Here is a 21,194-nt window from a genome sequence, read left to right on the forward strand (position 1 = left end):
TACATTTTTTTGTAGAAAACATGTTTATTTTAACTTTTAGACTGCAAAACTACTTAATATTACTAGATGTAATGTAAATTTGGTTTGTTTACTACACCATGAAGGATCAGTACATTGTATATGACATTCAAATAAAAAATTATAAGGCAAAACGCAAAAGTCTAAATATCTCAGAATGCCTTCAATGTAAGTTAACAACTTCTTGCCTTGGGGTCTTCAATTGTCTTTCGCGTACCCCCTGTGTTACACTTCCCCAGGATAACTGAGATGGAGGAATGAAAAAAATCAATGTTTATGTGTTTATCAATTTAAAAAAAAACAAACACAGATGTACAGGAAAAATTGAGATTTATTCGACTACAGGTTCAAAGGTAAAAATGTATCCTATCATAAAACAATAATAATTAATAAATAATATATGACGCTGTGTTGCATATTTACCGATAGTTTTAATTAACATTGTTTGATAGAAGTTTAAACAATAATTAAGCTAAACATATTTTTGTGATGATAAAAAATGAGGTGAACTCAAAATAAGAAATCAATGAATGGAAGAGCAATGTTTGGGTTCGCAACGAGATTTTAAACTGAGTGATGAAATTAAAATAATCAGAAATGGTGATGATAAAACATGAGGTAGGAAGTGCATTCATGATGAATTAAAATAAATAAACTTGCCAGCTGTTTATTAAGTGATGTTTCAAAATGGCAATAACATAACGGGGGCTTAGGATCACAAGGGCCTAACTACAAAAACAAGTGTTTCGAGTTAAGGCGATGCACTACGTCGTGTAATATTTTAAATTGAGCCGCTATCAATAACAACCCTTACGTAGATGGCGATAAGGTTTATATTCCCGCTTAACACCATCCGCCTGTTTTGATTTATGCAAGAAAAAAACATGACCAAAAAGTGCCTATTATTTTATTTTGTGAATGTTAAGGCATAAATATTTTTTTTTTTCAATCATTTTATAAATAACTTTATTTGCCACATTATACAATAAAATTATAACCGAAGATGGGTTCGTAAGTAGGAGATTTTGAACTTTAAAGCAGTTTTCATAGGCCTTTACATTATTTTTTCTGGGCTTATAAAAAGACTTATCTAAAAAATACTCGATTATTTCAAAGGCCAAGATGTATTCTACTCGCAGTATTTAATTAAAGCATCTGAAACATTTCTAGGCGACCAAATTTTCAAACCAAAAACACATGATTTTGCATTACTACGTATGGCATCGCCTTAAGCTTGGTTTCGGTAATGCCATATGTAATCATATTTATTAGTGACACAAAGCTTTATCTCGTACATACAGGTGGGAATATGAGCATTCCAATCTTTATTTGCATTTATCTCAAAACTATGTTTCTGTAGATAGGCTCCTGTGATCCTAAACCCCGATAATATAATGTAAATAAGAAAAATATAATTTTTTAAACATATTTATGTAGTTATAGGCCATTGTTATATTTATTAAGCGAAGTATGTGATATTAAGTGAAGCGTAAAGGCTACTTCACACAGCACAACTTCAGCAAACACTAGTATTGTTGTATGCAGTGTATAATATGTATAAAAATAAAATGATTTAACAATTTTAGATAGGTACCTAAGAATGTAAACTAGAGGCCTGAGGATTACCCAGTGAGGCCTTCACCACCATAATAATATAATTATTGAGCTGTGAATTTAAAGCATTCTGGATTCATTAGATTGGCCTCCATTAGTAGTTAAACTGTCACAAGTATTGCAAAGCGCAAACAGCCCTGGGAGCCTACTCTGTTAACTAATCAGTAAGTTCGTAGTTTAACCTTTTCTTGCCGGTGCTGTCCACTGAGTAAACATCGTCTCTAATTAATAAAATATCTCTGTAAATGTACTAAACACAGGGTTCAAATTTGTTGATATTCCGCCGCAATACAAGTAACTACAACATATAAATATTTACCGAGTATATAGCACACCGTAAGGGAAGGGTTAATACGGGTTTGTGACGTGGCTAAACCGGCGGCAGGAAAGTTTCCAAAGATACAGTGTAGGCCCGTGATGGTCATTCTGTAACTTTCATGTCCTGGGCACGCTTTGTCTGATTTTTATACAGCAGCAAAGTGATGGATGGTACAAGTGGATTTAGCAAAAGCCCGTGGACTTGATAAGATGAAATGATAAATGTAAAACTATTCCAGTTTGGCCAAGAAAACTTGTGACATCCGATGACTTGATGAATTTGAGATAAAGGCAGTGTGTAAGCAGCCCTTTAAATTAATGTGTCCTTCCATTCCAATAGAAAATCTTCTTAGAATCACAAGGAGGACGTGTTTGTTAAGAGGATCGGAAACTATGCCAAATCTCAAAGTGAGTAACAGAGAATCTTACGAGTGCTACTTTCAAGGAAGTAAAATCACTTCTCTCAGAGATGTCATACAAATAACTGTGCCCCATTTTGATTTACCTAAACCCGTTCCCGTATGCAGGAGTATGTAGTTTCACCTGACAACTTCAATTAATCCAAATTAACATATTAACGATAATTTTTTAGTTTATAAACCCTTTAAATGTCCCAGGAGGGGTAGTCTGTATCTTTTGCATTAGCTAATGCGACATTAAATTAAATTAAATGAATCTATATACATATATATGAACTTCCGAGAGGTAAATATGTTACGTACATTACATGCAACCGATTTAACCTGTGTCAGAACGCAAAAGCTACAGCCTCCTCTCCCCGCAGATAATTTTCCCAAAACTGAAAATGGCAAAAACACCGATAATACTAGCAGTTCTCAGCAATAGATGATTATAATATAAGCCTTATATCTCTTTGATTGGATAATAATGGATCGACTCATAAATTGCTGGCAGTATCAGTCTTTCTATAATTTATGTAAAAATTGATATTAAAGAGAAGAGCGCTGCTCCCAAATTCTAAATATGTAAATTCAAATCCTCGTACGTATAATATTAAATAGGAAATGTGGCGGTTAGAACGAATCTGCCAAGGCTTGAACTACGGGACATATGTATTGCTAGAACTTTGTATTGTGTTGTGACAACTTTACATAATGATGACAAACATTCCGGAGCCAGCTAATATCGGGCTATGGTATCTCCAATTTGGGGAATGTTGTGATGATAAAGGAAAAGGGGAGAGGAAGGTTTGTAAGTACCCATTTCTGTTTGGAAAGCCATTTCAAGCAATGTTTCAATTATGACCGGGAGAGGTTTATTATACTTCGATTATTATATCTGCCAATGGGCAAGTGAAATTTTAAATTGCAAATATACTTATTTATAAATGCAGATTTAAATAAAGCGGTCATTGCGTGAGTCAGAAGCCTCGTTAATACACATGACAAATAATAAATTTATAAAATAAAGCGATCATCTTCCAAACCACCGAGGTTAGAATGTATTGTCGCAATGTAGCTTTACCCGCTGTCAAATATGGAGGTGCGTGTGTTTAGAACTGTGTTCCACCGTTCACCGGTAATAATATAGTCCTCGTTCTGTCAGTCACCAACCCACACACAAACACAAGTCTTGAGATATCATAATTGAATGTTAGAAATAAACTCAATATTATTTGTTATTTCAGTGTTTTTTGGGTACTGGTGAGGCCAGAATGGGGACGATATCTTTCTGGCATCTGGCTATCGAGGGCATAGAGAGGAGTTGCTAGTCTTCAGGCGGCAGGTCGAAGTAGTCGATGCGGGGGCGTGGTGGTGGCTCGGGGGGTGCCAAGGCTACGGGGGCTGCAGAGACAGAGGGGTTGGGGGGCGCGGGGCCCAGCGTGGCCCAGGCGGAGGAGCGCGGGGCGCTGGAGGGCAGCACCTGGGGGCCCGGCACCTTGCGCTGCCCCTTCTCACGGCGCAGAACCTCTAGCACGCTGAGCGCTGGCAGCCAAGACTGGAAACACAAATATCAATAATAGCAATACGAGTGCATTGCATGCACGAGTGTCCCACCTTGATGGGAAGAAGGCTCAGATACCTGGGAAGAGGCATCGCGGTGCAAGGAAACACAGCTGAATGCCCAATCACAAGGGACTAGGTTACTATCAGGAGAATAAGGTAAACATGGAAAATAACACAATGGGCCTTTACTCTGACAGTCTTACTTATAAAGATTCCCTAATACACCGCTGCAGCGTTGCTATAGCTGGCCAACGGTGAAGAGGGCCATATATTGCTTGGGTTAAAATCTTAATTCAATTTTTTAAACTGGCACCATTTTGTTCCAACCCTAAAAACATGATCATTTTCACATTTCGCGCTTTGTTGCTAAATTCACGTTTCTTCAAATGACATTTTCCCGGTCTGTTTTGAAGTGCTTCGAAATCAGGCCAATTCGATTATGTTCCGTTCAATATTCCGGTAAATCGATTTAAAATATTCCTCTGATAGTGCTGCAAATGGGTATTACTGCTTTTTTACATTATAATTGCACGACCGATCGATTTTGTCAAATCAATCAGATTGTTAACGAGTCTGCGAACACTGTCTTACTAGGATCGTAATACGTTCCTATCCCTGGGGGTCAGGCGGTTTAAAAATCGGTCTACTACTAAATCTGTTGTATTACAGCCGGTAAACGCATCTTATCCCCAGTATTATCTATTATGAGTAAGATAGTCAGTGCTTATGGGAGCTTTGCATTATTAATAATAAAGGATGCCCTAAAGAATTGCATGTATGTGTAATATTTACCTTGTCCTTGAAGGCTGTCGCCACGATATTGCGGTATGGCTCAGCATCATATGCCGCACTATCGCAGCCGAAGTGTGTGCAGAGCTCGTGAACGAACTGTCGTCGCTGGCGGCTCATGGGCGTGAAGGAGTGGGAGCGGGTGCGCTGCTTGGAGTCGCGCGACAGCGACACCAGCTGCGTCAGTTGGTCGTGCACGCGCTGCGCAAAGTTTTCTTCTCGCACAGCCATCTAAAAACACAAACATATAATATTGGGGGCCTGTACAATGTAAATCGTAGGTTACCCAGCCATTCACAACAGCCTTTCAACTATCTGCCGACATTGCTGCCGATTTTAAGATACTTTGGACACCTTGCTTGCCAAACTGAGATCTCCAACTTGGACAAACTCATAGTAACTGGCAGTGTTTGGCAGGAGAAGCAGAGAAAGGTCACCAATGCGCTGGAGTGACGTCGGTGTCCGTAACTCTTCACGCAGTGCAGAACCCTCAGGAGTGGAAGAACCTTGACAACCAGGGAAACTAAAGTAATAGTCAGGATCGTCAGCAATGAAGAAGAGACTTAAAGAAGAATAAAATTAAAATATTGCCACCAGAAAACATAGTTCTAGCTCCAAAACATGTATTTTCTGTTACATCGTTAGAAATTTATTCAGAGCTATCAACGACATGCCTACAGTCTGTTTAACAGGTTGTAACAAGAAATAATCCTAACGTCACTTATTAATATACATACATAACGATCACATTCAAGTATAAAACAAATATTTTATGATGCTTTTTGGATAAATTTCTCAAAAATTAGATTTGATGATGGCTGAATTAAATTTATTGTGTTACTCTGTAATATTTGTCTTAACTCTAACATTGACATTTTTTCGGATTCACTGCCCATACGTACAGACACACACACGCACACAAACACTCACACATACATTACACACGTCACACACACACCTATATACTACACACGTCACCTGGTAATTAAGGAATAAACATACCACTTAGCAGACATTACAAGGAAACATATCATAGGTACACAACATGAAGTATCTTATTCCTGTATATTGTTTCATCTCTGTAAATCATGTACTGTTTGTTTCTATAATATAAAATAAAATAATAATTAGATAGTGACCGACCTGCTTGAGCGTATCAGAGTATTTTGGCGCCAGCTTGGACGAGAGATCCGGGTTGCGGATCTGAAGGCCGATGGCAAGACGCCTATTGCGGTCCTCCACTTGGCACTCGAGGTCGCACTCGAGCGTGACGCTGGTATTGCCAGCGCCCAGTAACGCTGCCATGTCAACGGGCTCCCCCAATGGGCCGGGCAGAGCGGTGACGCGGCGCAGGATGGCGCGATGCTCGTGGCAGGGGCGTTGCAGTGAGCGACGGCCGCAGGGGCACGCAGCAGGCACCACGCAGCGGCAAGGCGAGGTAGAGGGGCAGGGGGCAGCATGGCCGCAGGGCGCAGCGCACGCGTGGCCGCAGCCCGGCCTCGGTGCAGAGCAGCGCTGGCTACAGCTGTAACCAACAAATACAGTATGGTTAATTAAATGTTTGGCTATGCATCTAAGAATCCTTCTGGATAGATGAATGGTTAGATCTCATTTCAGAAGACAAGTGGAAACTTGAGCGGCAAGCGGCTAACTTATACCTTTCCCCACAGCCTGGGTTTTCAGTCTAGTAAATTCTGGTTCTCCATCAATAGAATAATGTGCAACATGCTTCCACAGCAGTTGTGCCCATATGCTTTCGGCGATGTGTGAATACGGTGCGATAAAACATCTATATTATTTCTGGGTGCATTTCAATCAAATTTTCAAACCAAAAATGCAAGACTTTGCATTGCATCGACCTTAAGGTCAATGAGCCGAGAATAGCAATGGACAGAAGTTAGGTTAGGCTACGTAATGTGAACTTACACAGTAGGGCAAGGTCCTCGATGGCAGGTCTCCACGCACTTGTGCTTCCCGCACGACAGGTCCTTGCCGCAGGGCAGCCCGCATGAGAAGTCCTCCTGGTGGCACGGAATGGTTTTCCTCATCTAGGAAACAAATCATTATTTATGATTCTCACACATTAAAACAAATTGAACATAATATCCTATGTAAACAAATGATACTCACTCGAATTCCAAAAACAAATTTTAAAACCATACATCAACATTAATGTAACCCCCTCTCCAACAAAGATGTTTCAAACTTCACACAACTGCCAAACAACCATCTATATACACAGCAAAAGTTCCTAACGGCTGCTAAAACTCAAAAAAAGCCCACTAGTATGGGCCCTAAAATATTATAATGAAATAAATTTTACGTAACAGTTTTTATCACAGCCAATTTATGACGAGTTTTATAACAGTTTTTAGCCTAGCCCCACATTGGGCGCCAATTTACAAAGTATTTTATCATGCATAAAATCAAGACATTGGGTGCCAATTTATAACAAGTTTGTTAGTTATAATTAATTTAGATTGAGATTGGAACAAAGACTGTAGTAAGTAGGAAAGTAAGAAAATAATAATAAGCTATAAAGTTATTTTTAAAACAATACAACCACCCTCACGGGAAAGGCGATACTCTTCAATCTTACTAAAACGGTCGATACATCTCACTACCAGTATCAGGTCTTGAGTATACGACCGGCTCGTGTTCCAAGGCCATGCGTCTGCTTTTATGGGCCGCACGAGGTACATCATTCGGTAGGCAGATGATTTATGCGTTGCGTATCCAATGAGAGATCTACGATGACCTCTGTTCATAGACAGAGATGCAGTCTTAGGAGAGAGCGAGAAAGAATTTGATCTCGCGAGGTTTCGCCTCGTTGCAGATTACATGCATAAAATCAATGGATAATAATGTATACAGGGTGTATCAGCACGTACCCGACAAACTTTAACCAGCTATTCCTTAGCATATTTGGAGTAAAAAATCTTATGTGCACTTTGCTGTCCGGTAACGTTTTTTTTTTAATAAAAAATTTATTATTCATATTTTCACCACATGTCACCACTGTTTTATCCTTTGACAAAGTTTGAAAACCCATCTGGCAAATATTTTATTCGAATTCCGTTGAATAAGGCACGTGTGTACCTATATCGGCGCACGTTTACAGTCACAACGAAATAGCACGGCACCATTCGTCTCATTTTTAACTATTATTATTTAGTGTGTGCGAAAGAGCGAAGACGCTTTTTGACATACTTGCTTATAACAGCTGTTGAACACGAAACGCAATGCCAATGACAGTGATGTAGTGTGGAAATTTTAAATTTTTTTGTTTTCAATTGAAAACAAAAATGCTACCGGACAGCAAAGTGCCCGTAACATTTTTTACTCCAAATGTGCTAAGGAATAGCTGGTTAAAGTTTGTCGGGTTAGTGCCGATACACCCTGTATATATAGACAATATCAATACTCAACTCGACCGTTTACATTTAGTCTGTCAATTTTTTGTACTGTTCAAGATGGTGGCCATTTTAATGGTTCAGTAAAGATGTTTTTCAAACGTTAAATCGTATTGTTTGGACTTTCTTATTTGGTTGAACCTCACACTCCTACCTTGTGGCGGCCGTGGCAGTAGCGCTGGGTGAGCACGACACAGGGTGGGCAGGGGGAGGGCACGGGGTGGCAGGCGTGCAGCGCGTCGTGGCCACAGGCGCGCACCTCACGGCATGGCAGCGTGCACTCAGGGGCGCGCGTGCCGCACGGGACCGGGGGATAGTGGACAGCGGCACCACAGCGGCAGCGCATCTCTTCAAAACCTGCAAAACACAAAGAGCAATAGTGTAACGAGATGTCGAGTAGGATAGGGTGCTAATTTTATACAATCCTCATAATATGTATTCCGATGTAATCATAAAGATGCTTTTTCAAGTCTAACTATTTTTTGTTTATTCTTGGTTCTCCTCACTAGTGGGTCCTGTGCTGAGGCGGACTAAAGTTATTTAATTTCATTTAATTAGGTGTGTTTACGTCGTTTTTAGAGCTAGTTATTAGTTTTAAGTGCTACTTATTAGTTTTCAGTGCCACTTATTAGTAAGTGCTACTTATTAGTTTTTAATACTACTTATTAGTTTTTAGTGCTACTTATTAGTAAGTGCTATATATTAGTTTTTAATGCTACTTATTAGTTTTTAGTGCTACTTATTAGTAAGTGCTACTTATTAGTTTTCAGTGCTACTTATTAGTTTTTAGTGCTACTTATTAGTAAGTGCTACTTATTAGTTTTTAGTGCTAATTATTAGTTTTTAGTGCTACTTATTAGTTTTTAGTGCTACTTATTAGTAAGTGCTACTTATTAGTTTTCAGTGCTACTTATTAGTTTTTAGTGCTACTTATTAGTAAGTGCTACTTATTAGTTTTTAATGCTACTTATTAGTTTTTAGTGCTACTTATTAGTAAGTGCTACTTATTTATTTATTTTATTTATTTATTTATTTATATAATTTGTACATTTATTTATAACAATTACAGGTAATAAAGCCTAAGACGTTATAATTGTACCATTTATGCAGTGTATATGCAATGCCAAAAATCTCGCAAATGCGCTATAGGACACAAAAAATAAATCTAATTTCTTATCTACCGCATTCAAAAAGCACGTAGCTCTCCCCACAGGTGAGTTCATTAATAAATTAGTGCGGCTTGCTCTACTATATAGAAGATTGTGATGACGTCCTCGAGAGTGAGACTCTGGTACAAAAAAATTTAATTGGGCCAGAATCTCATTATTAGATAAGTGACCGTTTATTAGTTGGAAAAAATATTTAAGCAAAGCAATACCTCTACGTGTCTCTAGGGAGTGGTAATTGGTCATGCCTAATATATAAATCGATGGGTAAAGCCAAGGGTAACGTCCATAGAGCCGCGAGAATAAAAACCTTAAAAATTTTTTATGGACTCTTTCAATGCGTAAAGTGTATGTTAATTCATGTGGAGCCCAGATGATCGAGTTTGATTCAAGTACACTTAGGACTAGTGTGTTATATAATAACGTCAGTGTTTTTGTGTTACGAAACGGATATGAGTTTCTAATTACGAAGCCGAGAAGCCTGTATCCTCTGCTTATTAAATCATCGATGTGTTGGTGAAAGGTTAGTTTGCTGTCGTAAATAACTCCTAGATCTTTGATTTGATTTAGGTGTTGGAGAATAATTTCATTGATTGTATATTCAAATACATGCGGTTTCTTTGATCTTGTATACGAGACGATATTGCACTTGGGTGTACTGAAGTTCAAGCCATTTATTTTGGCCCAGTTTGAGACGCAGTCAATGTCACGTTGAAGGAGAATACAGTCAAGATGGTTTTTTATTGAACGATATAGTTTCAAGTCATCTGCAAATAGTAAATACAGCGAATGTGTGATGACTGAACCAATATCGTTGATAAAAATCAGAAACAGAAGTGGTCCAAGGATAGACCCCTGAGGAACTCCAGAAAAAACTGTGAATTCCAAAGAACTGGAACCCTTATAATAAACAAACTGTCTACGATTTCGAAAATATGAAGCAAAAAAACAGAGTAGTCTTTTGGAAAAACCAAATGAAGCTAGCTTATTTAGAAGAATGTCGATGTCAACCTTGTCGAATGCTTTTTCCAGGTCGAAATAAGCAACATCCACCTGTCCCCGATTGTCGAGAGTTTGTGATAAGAAATCTGAGATGCATAAGAGGTTTGATGTTACTGACATCTGGGGTCTAAAACCATATTGACGGTCATCAAGAATTGGATTAACGTGATTAAGTATATATTTATGTAGAATTTTCTCGAATATTTTCATGATGGAACATAGAACGGCAACTGGTCGATAATTCCGGATATCGCGTTTGTCTCCCTTTTTGTAGATAGGGGTTATTTTAGTTAATCTCCAGATGTCTGGGAGAATCCCGTTTTTTAGGCAAACATTGAAGAGATGACATAATGGTGGTATTAAAAGGTCGGAACAACCCTTTAGTATAAATGTTGGAATATTGTCGGGACCGATGGAGTGAGGTTTCTTTAAATTTGAGAGTGCCTCCTTAACATCTTTTTCTGAAATACTGACCAGGTCGAATGAGGGCCCAATCTGTACAGTGTGAAGGGTAGAGTCAATATTGAGAGTTGGTTGGACATTTTTGTAAACAGATGAAAAAAAGGTCGCAAAACTATTTGCGATTTTATCATCAGTAGTCAATTCCTCTCCGTCAAGAATCATAGACTTAAATGAGTTGTTGGATTTTTTTAGATCCTTAATGTACTTCCAAAACTGTTTGGGATCAATAGATAATTTTTCTTCCATTGAAGTTAAATGATTTTTAAAAGCTTCACTGATTTCATGTTTTACGATGGAGCGATAGGCTGAAAAACTAGCATAGTCCAAGTTGTGACGTGTTTTTTTCCATCGCTTATGAAAAATATGTTTAATTTTAATATTTGAAATAATACTATTGGTGTACCACTTAGGATATACTCTGTGTGCCGTAGTGCGAGGTGTGGAAATGGGTATACACTTGTCGAATATATTGTAAATTGAATTGTAAAAATTTGTACATAATGCATTTATATCTGTTGAACTTTGGCAGACCGGTTGCCATGAGCATTCAGAAAGCAATTCATATAATAAGTGGAAATTTCCTTTGCTGAATCTCCATGCGTTTATGGTTCTAGCTCCATGATAGGAGGGAACTTCTATTGGACTTGGGTTTAGACATGAATTTGCAACACCTGAGTGAGTCTCACTAATACTAATAGACAAAGCAGGGTGGTGCTTGTCCTCGTTTGTAATAGGGTCATGACATTTCTCAACACACTTTATAAGATCCTTGGCATTACATAAAACTATGTCCAGAGTGTTATTATAATCATTACATATCAAGTTATATTCTTGCAAACCGTAGAAACATTTAAAATAGTTAAACATGTTCACAATATTGGAGTTACAGGAAGGGAGGTTCAAATCACCTAATATTAAGATATTTTTGTCACTGAGAAGATTATAATTACTTTCTATTTTTTCGAACATGTTGTAGTATAACGAAGATGAAGAACGAGGTGGCACATATATCACACATACGAAAACAGTTGAAGATTTCAAGGATAGCTTCACCCACAGGGATTCAGTGTCGGGGAGGTCCATTGAAGAAATCCTCTCAGCATGGGTTACAGAATCAGCACGAACAGCCAGGACGACACCCCCCGCTCGTGTGAGGCGGTCACGACGAAAGACAACATAATTTTCTGGAAATAGCTCTGAATTATGCACACTTGGTTTCAGCCACGATTCAGTGATTGCTATTAAATCTAAGCTATCTCGAGCAAATAGGTTATTTTTAAATACTGCCAATTTCGTATTTAGCCCTCGAACGTTTTGATAATAGATAGAGAGGTTAGAATTACTTCTCACTCTTAGAGTGTTTCGTTTTATCATTGGTTGCAACGTTTCTCCGAAAAAACCACTCATTAAATGCAACATGATTTGGCCATATGTTCGGGTCCATATAAAATGAAAGCTTCGATTCCGGGACTCCAATCCGGAAAGAGGCGTAGTCAGCTTTGGCTGTCAATTTGACAACATCGTAAACAATTTCTTTGTTTATATTGAGAAGGAAATTTACCATATCCTCGACCGTAGTGTTGACATCGAATTGCCAGGCATGTATATATTTGCGCCTTTCAACGGCTATGAGGCCTTTATGCTCAGTCGCGGTACCATGAAGTACTGGTCGTCTTTTTTTCCTATGCGTGACTCGGCGCCAATTGGGGTTAGCCGAAGTGGAGGTATAGGCTTCTGTTTCCGATTTGTCTGCTGTATCGGTTTCTGCAGTCTTCGATGTTATAGAATCGGTAGGTTGGGCAACGGGAGTTGACATCTTCTTCGGTTTAGATGGGCCGGACATCGGAACCGATGGATCTGGAACAGATGATGCCATTGAAGCATATGTTATAGCAGGTTGAGGGTCTACTTCCGATTTGCCCTTTTTTGTAGCAGATCTCGTGGTAATCTTACGAGCGTTGGGGCAGCCGACTAAGGCAGCTTGGGTTGTGGCAGGCGGTGGGCTAGCCGCTCTGTTTGGCTGTATGTCGCTGGGTCCCGTTGAGAGCTGCGGGGCGGAGGGGGACGAGCGTAGTAAAGTTGTAACCGCTTGTGCGGCGGCGGCAGGCGCGGCGGGCAAGACGCGCGGGTCCGGGGGGATCGGACCTGCGGCGTTCGACGAAGAGACACTGCATGTACATGTACACATTTTAACGCTACCGACATACGTTGTCAGCAAATTTTTAAGGGAATTCTGTTCCCTTTCAAAAAACAACATTTTGTCACTCAAACTTTCAATCGTTTTCGTTAGAAGGTGAAGCCCAGTCAAAATTTCGTTACTGTCACCCATTTCGGTTAATTATCAAGCGCTGATAATAGGAAACAGAAACAAAATTTTAGCGCGACAAAAAAGACGTGCGTTCCGGGCGATATAGAATAATCGAGTTATTAGTTTTTAATGCTACTTATTAGTTTTTAGTGCTACTTATTAGTTTTCAGTGCTACTTATTAGTTTTAAGGCGTAATAAAACTCATATCTAAGCTATTTAGAATTTTTTAATTTTTTATTTAAAAATTTGTAAAGATAGATACTTTAAGGTCCTGCTAAGCCGAACTAAACTGCTTATGTTATAAACTGTGACTTCTCTCAAGACAGTATTTCCTAGTAATACATGCGCAGTAAATCACCCCTGTAATGCAATTAATAAAGTTGAATAAATAAAAATAAATGAAAATATACAGCTTGCCAACGGGTGCCTATTAATATCCATTCGAAAGATACCTATCAGCTAACACGTAAAATCGCTAGCTTGATTAAGCTTCTATTTAGTTCCAAAAGATGTTACTAGTGGTCATCCATTGGAATATTCTAGAGATATTTTTAGAACAAAAGTCGTTATTTAATTATTTTGCTATAACGTGTTTGAGTTCAACTTTCCGGTGAAATAAAAAAGGTCCTAGATCTTCATTTTACACAATATTAATTAAACTTATTTTGTATACTGGAAATATGGCTAAATAAACTAGGCCATTTTTCATTTCACCGGAAAGTTGAACTCAAACACGTTAAGGCAAAATAATTAAATAACGACTTTGTATCATTGAATCGCTGATAGCCCTGAATTGTTAATGCCAAGTTGCGATGCCTACTCAGTTATTCCAAGTACAATTAATTTTGTGTTTAACAATAAACTCATTACTGACTATTATCATAGACACCTCAAACTTCTTAATTGTTCTTTAATTTATTGCTATTATTATCCTGTTTACCACTGTATTGTAAAAGCCATTTGAATATACAGGGTGTCCGGGGGTAAAGTGCAGTAACTTCGTGGGGGGATTCTACATGATCGTAGGAGTAAAAAAGATAAATAACTTTTTCCGAAATTCCAATTTTTTCTTTTTCATACAAAAAGACATACCTGCTAAAAAGCCATAGTGTAGGTGCAAACTTACCCGATAAATTCGCAAGTGTGAACGTGGCAACGTTGCATATTGTGAGTGGCGCGTATCCATGGAAACCGATATTGTGAGTGGCGCGTATCCATGGAAACCGCATGTGAATTGTAAACAATAACAACACAGAGTTCGCCGTATGTTTTGATATTTTACCAAATTCAAAAAGAGAACTGCACTAAAATCACGTTACACTTTTTATTATAAAAAATATTAATAACTCATTGAACACTTAACTAATTTCATCGCTTTTTACTAATTTAAAATATTTTCAAAATGTCCACCTTCTGCTTGTAGGCAAGTATGTAAACGTACAGTAATATTATTTATAATTCGTACATTGTGGCGTATTTCATCTGCAGCTTCGTGAATACGTAACCGGAGATCTTCGACGTTATTTACTTCTTTGGCGTAAACTTTATCCTTCATCGCACCCCAAAAGAAAAAATCTAACGGTGTCAAGTCTGGAGAACGTGCCGGCCATGGCGAAGTACTCCCTCGTCCAATCCAACGATCTGGGAATTGTTCGTCTAGGTAGCGACGAACGGCAAGTCCGAAATGTGGTGGAGCTCCATCCTGTTGAAACCACATTTCACGTCTTCTATTTAAATCAACTTCTTCCAAAAGAACGGGAAGGTCATTCTTCAAGAAATCCAGGTAATTTATTGAATTAAGCCTAGGTGGCAACACATGCGGTCCTATAATTTGATTGTTAATAATTCCAGCCCAAACGTTAACGGAGAATTGAACTTGATGGTGCAACTGCCTTACGGAGCGCGGGTTTTCTTCCGCCCATTCATGCAAGTTATGCAGGTTTATCACACCAGTTCTGTTGAACTGGGCCTCGTCCGTCCAAAGGATGTTCCCAATGAAGTTCGGGTTATTAAGTTGCTTACGAAGTAGCCACTGACAATATGCAATCCTTGATACGGGGTCACGTTCCAGAAGGCCTTGCACGCACCGATAATGGAACGGGTGCATTCCGTACGTCTTGAAGAGATCCCAGATAGAACTCTTAGGAACACCAGTCATTGCGGAAATTCTACGAAGCGACAATGTAGGATCATTTACAATTGTAGCCATGATGAAGTCTTCGTCCGCTATTGGTAAATTAATAGCATTGTTGTTTCGGGGTCTTCGGCCAATTCCTTGTTCGCGAATAAGTGCATGCGTTTGAACAAAAACACGAGCGTTGGGCACATTACGATTCGGAAAACGACGTGCATATTCCCGGCGCGCCGCTTCGGAATTTCCACCATGTAGTCCATAAAAATAATGAATATCTGCCCGTTCTTCGTTGGTAAAGCGAGGCATTGTCAAAATAATTCAATATTAAAATTACGCACAAAAGAAACACATTTTTAACAGTTAGGTTACTCTTAAACTAAATAAAACTCGATGTTTAAGGAAAACACGCACCGAATAAAGATGTACTTTTTAGTAAGACTTAAACACTAGATAAAGACACTAAATTAACAAGTTTTTATTTAAATGAGACTTTTAACACTAGATAAATTAAATTTTCAAAGTTGTTTACTCCGCGCGTCAAATTATGTGAGACATTACATTCAAAGCACAGACGTTTGCTTACTGAATTACAATAGCGGGGGGTGCAGGAAGGGGCGCGGGATGTAGATTTGGCAACGACGAAAAAAATAATGCCATCTAGGCACGTCGGAGAAATTTTTCGTTATTAGCTTAAAAGTACATCTAAAAGTTGGAATTTCAGAAAAAGTTATTTATCTTTTTTACTCCTACGATCACGTAGAATCACCTCCCGAAGTTACTGCACTTTACCACCTGACACCCTGTATAAATAATAATTTTTAATCTGATGAAAATGATATGCCAATATGAAAAAACATTCAAAATTTGACATTATTGGTAAAAATGTATTGCAAAATTTTCTAAGCAAGAATAGTAATATGTTTAATGTTCTGATGTATGTTTTTTGTTTCAAATTCTATTCTGAACTGTCAAAACATGCACATAAATTTCAATTATTATTAAGTACAATTTTTGGCAAGTTCTGCAAAGAAGCGTACAAATTTCAAGCGTTTATGAATTTTTTTTTGTTATTTGTTTTTGGGGTGTTATGCCGTGTTGCGCTAACTCCTTCTTTAGCCAACGTTTCGGACAGCATTGCAGTGTCCATCATCAGGGCAGATGTGTTATTTGAGGTTGTGTTGAAATGTGAGCTTATATATGAGGATGTGATACCCCGTGTTGCCAGCTCTAACACTCTGAGCTAACATTAACGTATAATTTTTAAAGTGGTTTTCTTCGTTTAGCTCTGGTGTAGCCGTCAATTACCGGATACCAAGAACTATTGATCTTAGCTCCATCGTCTCTATTAATATTATTTAACCTCATAGCTGTTTGTTAAAATAAAATAATTAATTTCAAGAATTGCAGAGTATCTCAACAATCATCAATAGTTCCAGTGTTCTACTGCGCAACCAATATTGTTGGCAGCGGTGCTCCACATCCAAGCAGTGGCGCTTAAGGCACTTGTAGTGCTCACACGAGTGCTATTTATTTTATATTTAGCTTCTGCAACTTTGTATGGTTGGTTGTACTCACTTGTCCTCCAGCAGGGCTGGCAGTGCCCGCGGTGGCAGGTGTCCTCACAGCGGTGCAGGCCGCAGGACAGCGTGCGGGTGCACGGCAACGGGCAGCGGTGCTCCGCGTCCACGCAGCAGCGCTCCTGGCACTTGTGGCGCCCGCACGAGTGCTTCTGTTACACACAAACAAACAGACAAATGGATTAGAGCACATATAATGTTGAGAGAAGACACAACCGTTTTAGATCAGTAGAAAAGAACAACCGACATGTTGGTATACTTGTCAGCTGATCACAATTTGATAGAAAGCTGAAACGGAGCTAGAATCGGCATTTAACGAAACCTTTCAACTGTCAAAAAAAACAAAATGGCGTTGATCGGTAATTTGATGACATTATGGTATGGCACTATTAAATAACGCTTCCAACACCGTTGACATTTTTAACAGTAGCCTTAAAGAATTCAAGAGGCATAATGCCACACATTACCTATTATAACACAGATGTTATGTTTCCTTTTTAAAGAATGTGTCTAAAAATATGTATGTACTTTATGTTACATGTGTATTGTAAATGGGCACAAAGTCTGTAATTTCTGTGAAATTTTGTTAATTTCGTTTTTGAGTTTGGTTGCATCTTCTTTTTAAGGGCAAGTTTTAACTAATCGGTTGTTAGTTATTTTTAAAATATGTACTGTTTTCTCCAATGCTTACAGCAGATAAATCTGATTTGCTAACCTTACCTAACTTATGGGGAATTTATACTACCGATTTGTGCCTGTTGCTGCACGGCAAAGGCTAGTCTACTTTGGCGCTTGCGATTTCAGTCACTTGCGGACTGTTGAAATAATTATTAACATGGTCGATTTTTGGCATGCGGCCTTCAACTAATATAACATTTATTTAACTCTTATAGGTGGGCTTATTGCCAGCTGACAATTTCTTCTAACTAACCCAGGCTTTCATCACTGGGGCAAAGAGAGAATAATTCATCAAGGAAATAAATTGAGCATAAGTCCAGATTGTAGTAGCATAAGTTTGTGGTAGGGGGGCTCACCTTGGTACATTTCTTTCCGCAGCGCACAGTGTGACGCTCAGCATCCAGCACCACGCACGCCAGTTCCTGCACCTTACTGCCGCAGCGACAGCTCACCGGGGTCTTGCCGGGGCATGGGGGGCACTGGCCTGCATATTAAATAAGGGCATAATAAGCTAATCACCAAATGTACAGAGTAAAATGCACAAAATTGTGTAAAGAATTTATCTTTACTGCATTAAAGCAGCAAGTCGCTAGAATGTGAACATACTTGTGTTGTTAGGTTGTGTGTATTGGTGTATCTGTACAAACATTCAGCAACGATATTCTAGGGAAGTGTTACTGAGAAATAGCTATTGGTCTTTATTGAGCCTACCTGTTATTAGAGAAAAGGGGAAAACAGGTGTATGTGAATTTGTGCTTTAAAATTTTTGTAATATTTACATAATTATTTTTTTTTGGTTTGACCGAGATTGAGCCTTCCTACCCAGGAACTGGAGTCGACAAATCTACCAACGGAGCCAAATCCTGATTGGATAAGACCGACATTTACTGCTGTAATGTCATTGAATTTCAGAGAAATGCGTATATTTATGTCCGCTTGTCTGTGTATGATTGCCACCAAAAGTTGATAGAATGTAGCGTCATCGACAACGAGTCTAGCTGTCGAGTTTCAGCTCGATCGGATATCGGGAAGTGGGTTAATTTCCACTTTCAAGATTCAAGATTGAAATTCAAATAGATGTAAAAAGGAACTTTATTCAATTTGACTTGAATCTTATTTAAGTTTTTCAATTTTGAAACATGCAGTAAGCAAACAATGTTTCAGTGTTGGCATCAACACAATCACTGCAATGTCTACAGAAATAGCCTGTTGCTCTCATTTTGAAAAATAAGGTTTATTTCATATGCTCTCATAAAATTAATGTGGAATATTTACGTTGTGTGTGAAGCGGCATTACTACATTATAAATAAGAGCGTGATTGAGTGTAGAGTGGTGACGTACCATGGTGACAGGAGGACTGGCAGCAGTGAGGCTCCTCTGGGGGCCCACAGTTGAGCGGGTAGGAGCACAGCTGGTCACACACGGGCACGGGGTCCAGGCAGGAGGTACGCACTTGCTTCAGTCTGCAACCAATCACAGAGGGACAATTAGTTAGGTTAGGTTAGGGTACACCTGGGATAGCACAATACGCAACGTCTGTGGCAGAGTGGTAAGCTCCTTGGCTCCGGGCCTGGAGGTCGGGAGTCCAAGCCCCGGGTGAGCAAATCATATTTAATTTATACGGACAATTTTACATATAACAAAATACGAATCATTTCGGTTGTGTGTGCGTTAGTCCCGTTCAACAAACTCAAATTTGATTTGAATTTAATTGTCGTTTTCGAAATGGGAGCCGATGAGTGAAGAATTCAGACAAGCTACACTAGAACCAACTGGAACTGACTTTTTTTAAACATTAATTCCACACAGAAGACCCTGAGGAAAATATCTTTGGGGATGCAGTGTGGAGAGTCTTTTGAGGAGAGGAAGGAGCGAACATGGGTCTTAAAGAGACCTATGTTGTAGGAGGGAGGAAACACAGAGGCCGGCAAATCTAGTAACTAGTTCCCCGCTAGTTCCTCGAGCATCTTCCATTGTAATACCGTTAAAAGAAAGACAGCATTGACTTGTAAAGAATTCAAACTGTCTGGGCTAGTTATTTCTAAATTTGAAAAAGTTGTTTTTTTCGTTGTTGATTAAGTCTCACAGTATTCTACAAATCGGGATTACCATAGTCACACGGGTTCCAAGCAGTTGGGACATGTGCTCAATTAAAGAGAAAAATAGTAAACGAAAAGAAGCATTGCACGTCTTGCAAGTCTTTTTTTAATTTTATTTTTATAAATCGGAGACTGTTTACATATAGTTCCCGTGAGCACTTAGGCCATAGGCCCATTGTGCTATTTCCCATTTTACCTCATTCCTTTAACAGCAACCCAGTCCTATTAATAAAGTTCATCAGGGTTGTTATTGGATATGTGGCTATGTCTTCTGGTTCCACAATGTGTATTCCCAGGTCTCTGTTCCCAGGTTCCCTGAAGGCCCCAAAGGGGAAGAGAGCCTCATCTCTCCTCTCCACTCCTCCTTGGTTCCCGAAGCATCAAGTCATGGTACTCACAGGGTCTGGCTGCACGGACAGCGGGTGACGGCTTTGGGAGCGAGGGCACAGGGCTGGCAGGGTCCCGGGTGGCAGGGGTCGGAGCAGGTGTGGTTGCCGCAGTCCTTCTTGCGTCCGCACTCGGCCCCGCACGAGAACCCAAACACGCCCACTGTGGACGCGTCACAGTCCAGACTACGGGTGGTGGCCAGCGGGCAATAGCACGCTGCAATCAGATGTAACACATAATAAAAATAAAGATAAGCATTGAAGAAGGTTGTGTCCTTCCTCAGTTTCTAGGATGCCATTGACTGGCTTGGATTACCTGAGAATCCCACTTTGATTCCCTCCATATGACGAATTACTTCGGAGACATTGTGTTACAATGAATTGTGGAGAGAACTAACACTAACGCATATAATGTGGAATTCTGCCACTTTTATCCATCTCATACATTCATTGAAAATTATTAATATTATTTTTCAAATATTTCGGCTGCCATGTATTAGAGTGCTATGGTATTTATTTATTTATTAACTCAATTTTTCCAGGCTTGTACTTATGAATACAGTACATATTTAATATACATAACTAAACTACCCCAGCAACAATCTTTTGTAATTGCTAAGTGAAGAATTAAAGATGTCCACTGACTATGTATAATTATTTCTCTCCATAAGTATTCTGGGCAATGAGGAATAAATATGGATAGTTAGTCCCGATATTTCTGCACTGACATAAATCCCTACTTCTAGTATTACATACATAGTGGAATCCGAAAGCTTATCAATTCAATGTTAGCAATTCTGGACTATCAAATGCAACATTTAGAATTTTATGCAGAAATACTATTCAGTGAAAATCTTTCTGCCTGACAATTTAAGTGTATTAATTTCATTTAAAAGATTGTTGCAATTCAAAAAAATTGCTGGAATATCCATTTTAAAACATAGAAAACATAAGAATTTACTTTGCATTCATTAACCCTTAGAAGATATCTCAAAGTTAAATTTAATATTGAAAATTATACATGAAATAATAAAATTGACAGACATCTACAATATCAACATTTTACTTAGGAATTTTCATGGACAGTATTGAAATGCGTTCAAAACTTCTAAAACCTAGTTCTACACACTGCATATTGCAGTGCTCCTGAAGGAAGTCATAATTTCATTGAACTTCTATTGTAGTTGGATGGATCCTAAGGGTTAATAGCTTGTACATGAATATTTTAATGTGGGTTCTAGACAGGAGAGTTGTATTCAAA

The 21,194-nt window shown here is 38.9% G+C and overlaps 1 protein-coding gene across 1 annotated transcript in view; it reads right to left on the reverse strand.

The window, feature by feature from the left end:
- Window positions 1–369: 369 nt before the first annotated feature.
- The window catches only part of stc (nuclear transcription factor, X-box binding stc), a 32,097-nt gene continuing 11,272 nt past the window's right edge, over window positions 370–21,194 (reverse strand). Inside the window, exons 5-13 of the mRNA XM_089638404.1 lie at window positions 19,946–20,150; window positions 18,790–18,911; window positions 17,804–17,931; window positions 16,768–16,921; window positions 8,274–8,476; window positions 6,633–6,754; window positions 5,850–6,231; window positions 4,710–4,937; window positions 370–3,909 (exon numbers count right to left, since the gene is read on the reverse strand). Of these exons, the coding sequence (XP_089494530.1) occupies window positions 3,679–3,909; window positions 4,710–4,937; window positions 5,850–6,231; window positions 6,633–6,754; window positions 8,274–8,476; window positions 16,768–16,921; window positions 17,804–17,931; window positions 18,790–18,911; window positions 19,946–20,150 (1,775 nt within the window). The 3' untranslated portion in view covers window positions 370–3,678. The remainder of the gene's footprint in view (window positions 3,910–4,709; window positions 4,938–5,849; window positions 6,232–6,632; window positions 6,755–8,273; window positions 8,477–16,767; window positions 16,922–17,803; window positions 17,932–18,789; window positions 18,912–19,945; window positions 20,151–21,194) is intronic.

The sequence above is a fragment of the Hesperophylax consimilis genome, chromosome 12 (assembly GCF_061612785.1).
Source record: "Hesperophylax consimilis isolate HC1 chromosome 12, BYU_Hcon_1.0, whole genome shotgun sequence".
Lineage (NCBI taxonomy): Eukaryota > Metazoa > Arthropoda > Insecta > Trichoptera > Limnephilidae > Hesperophylax > Hesperophylax consimilis.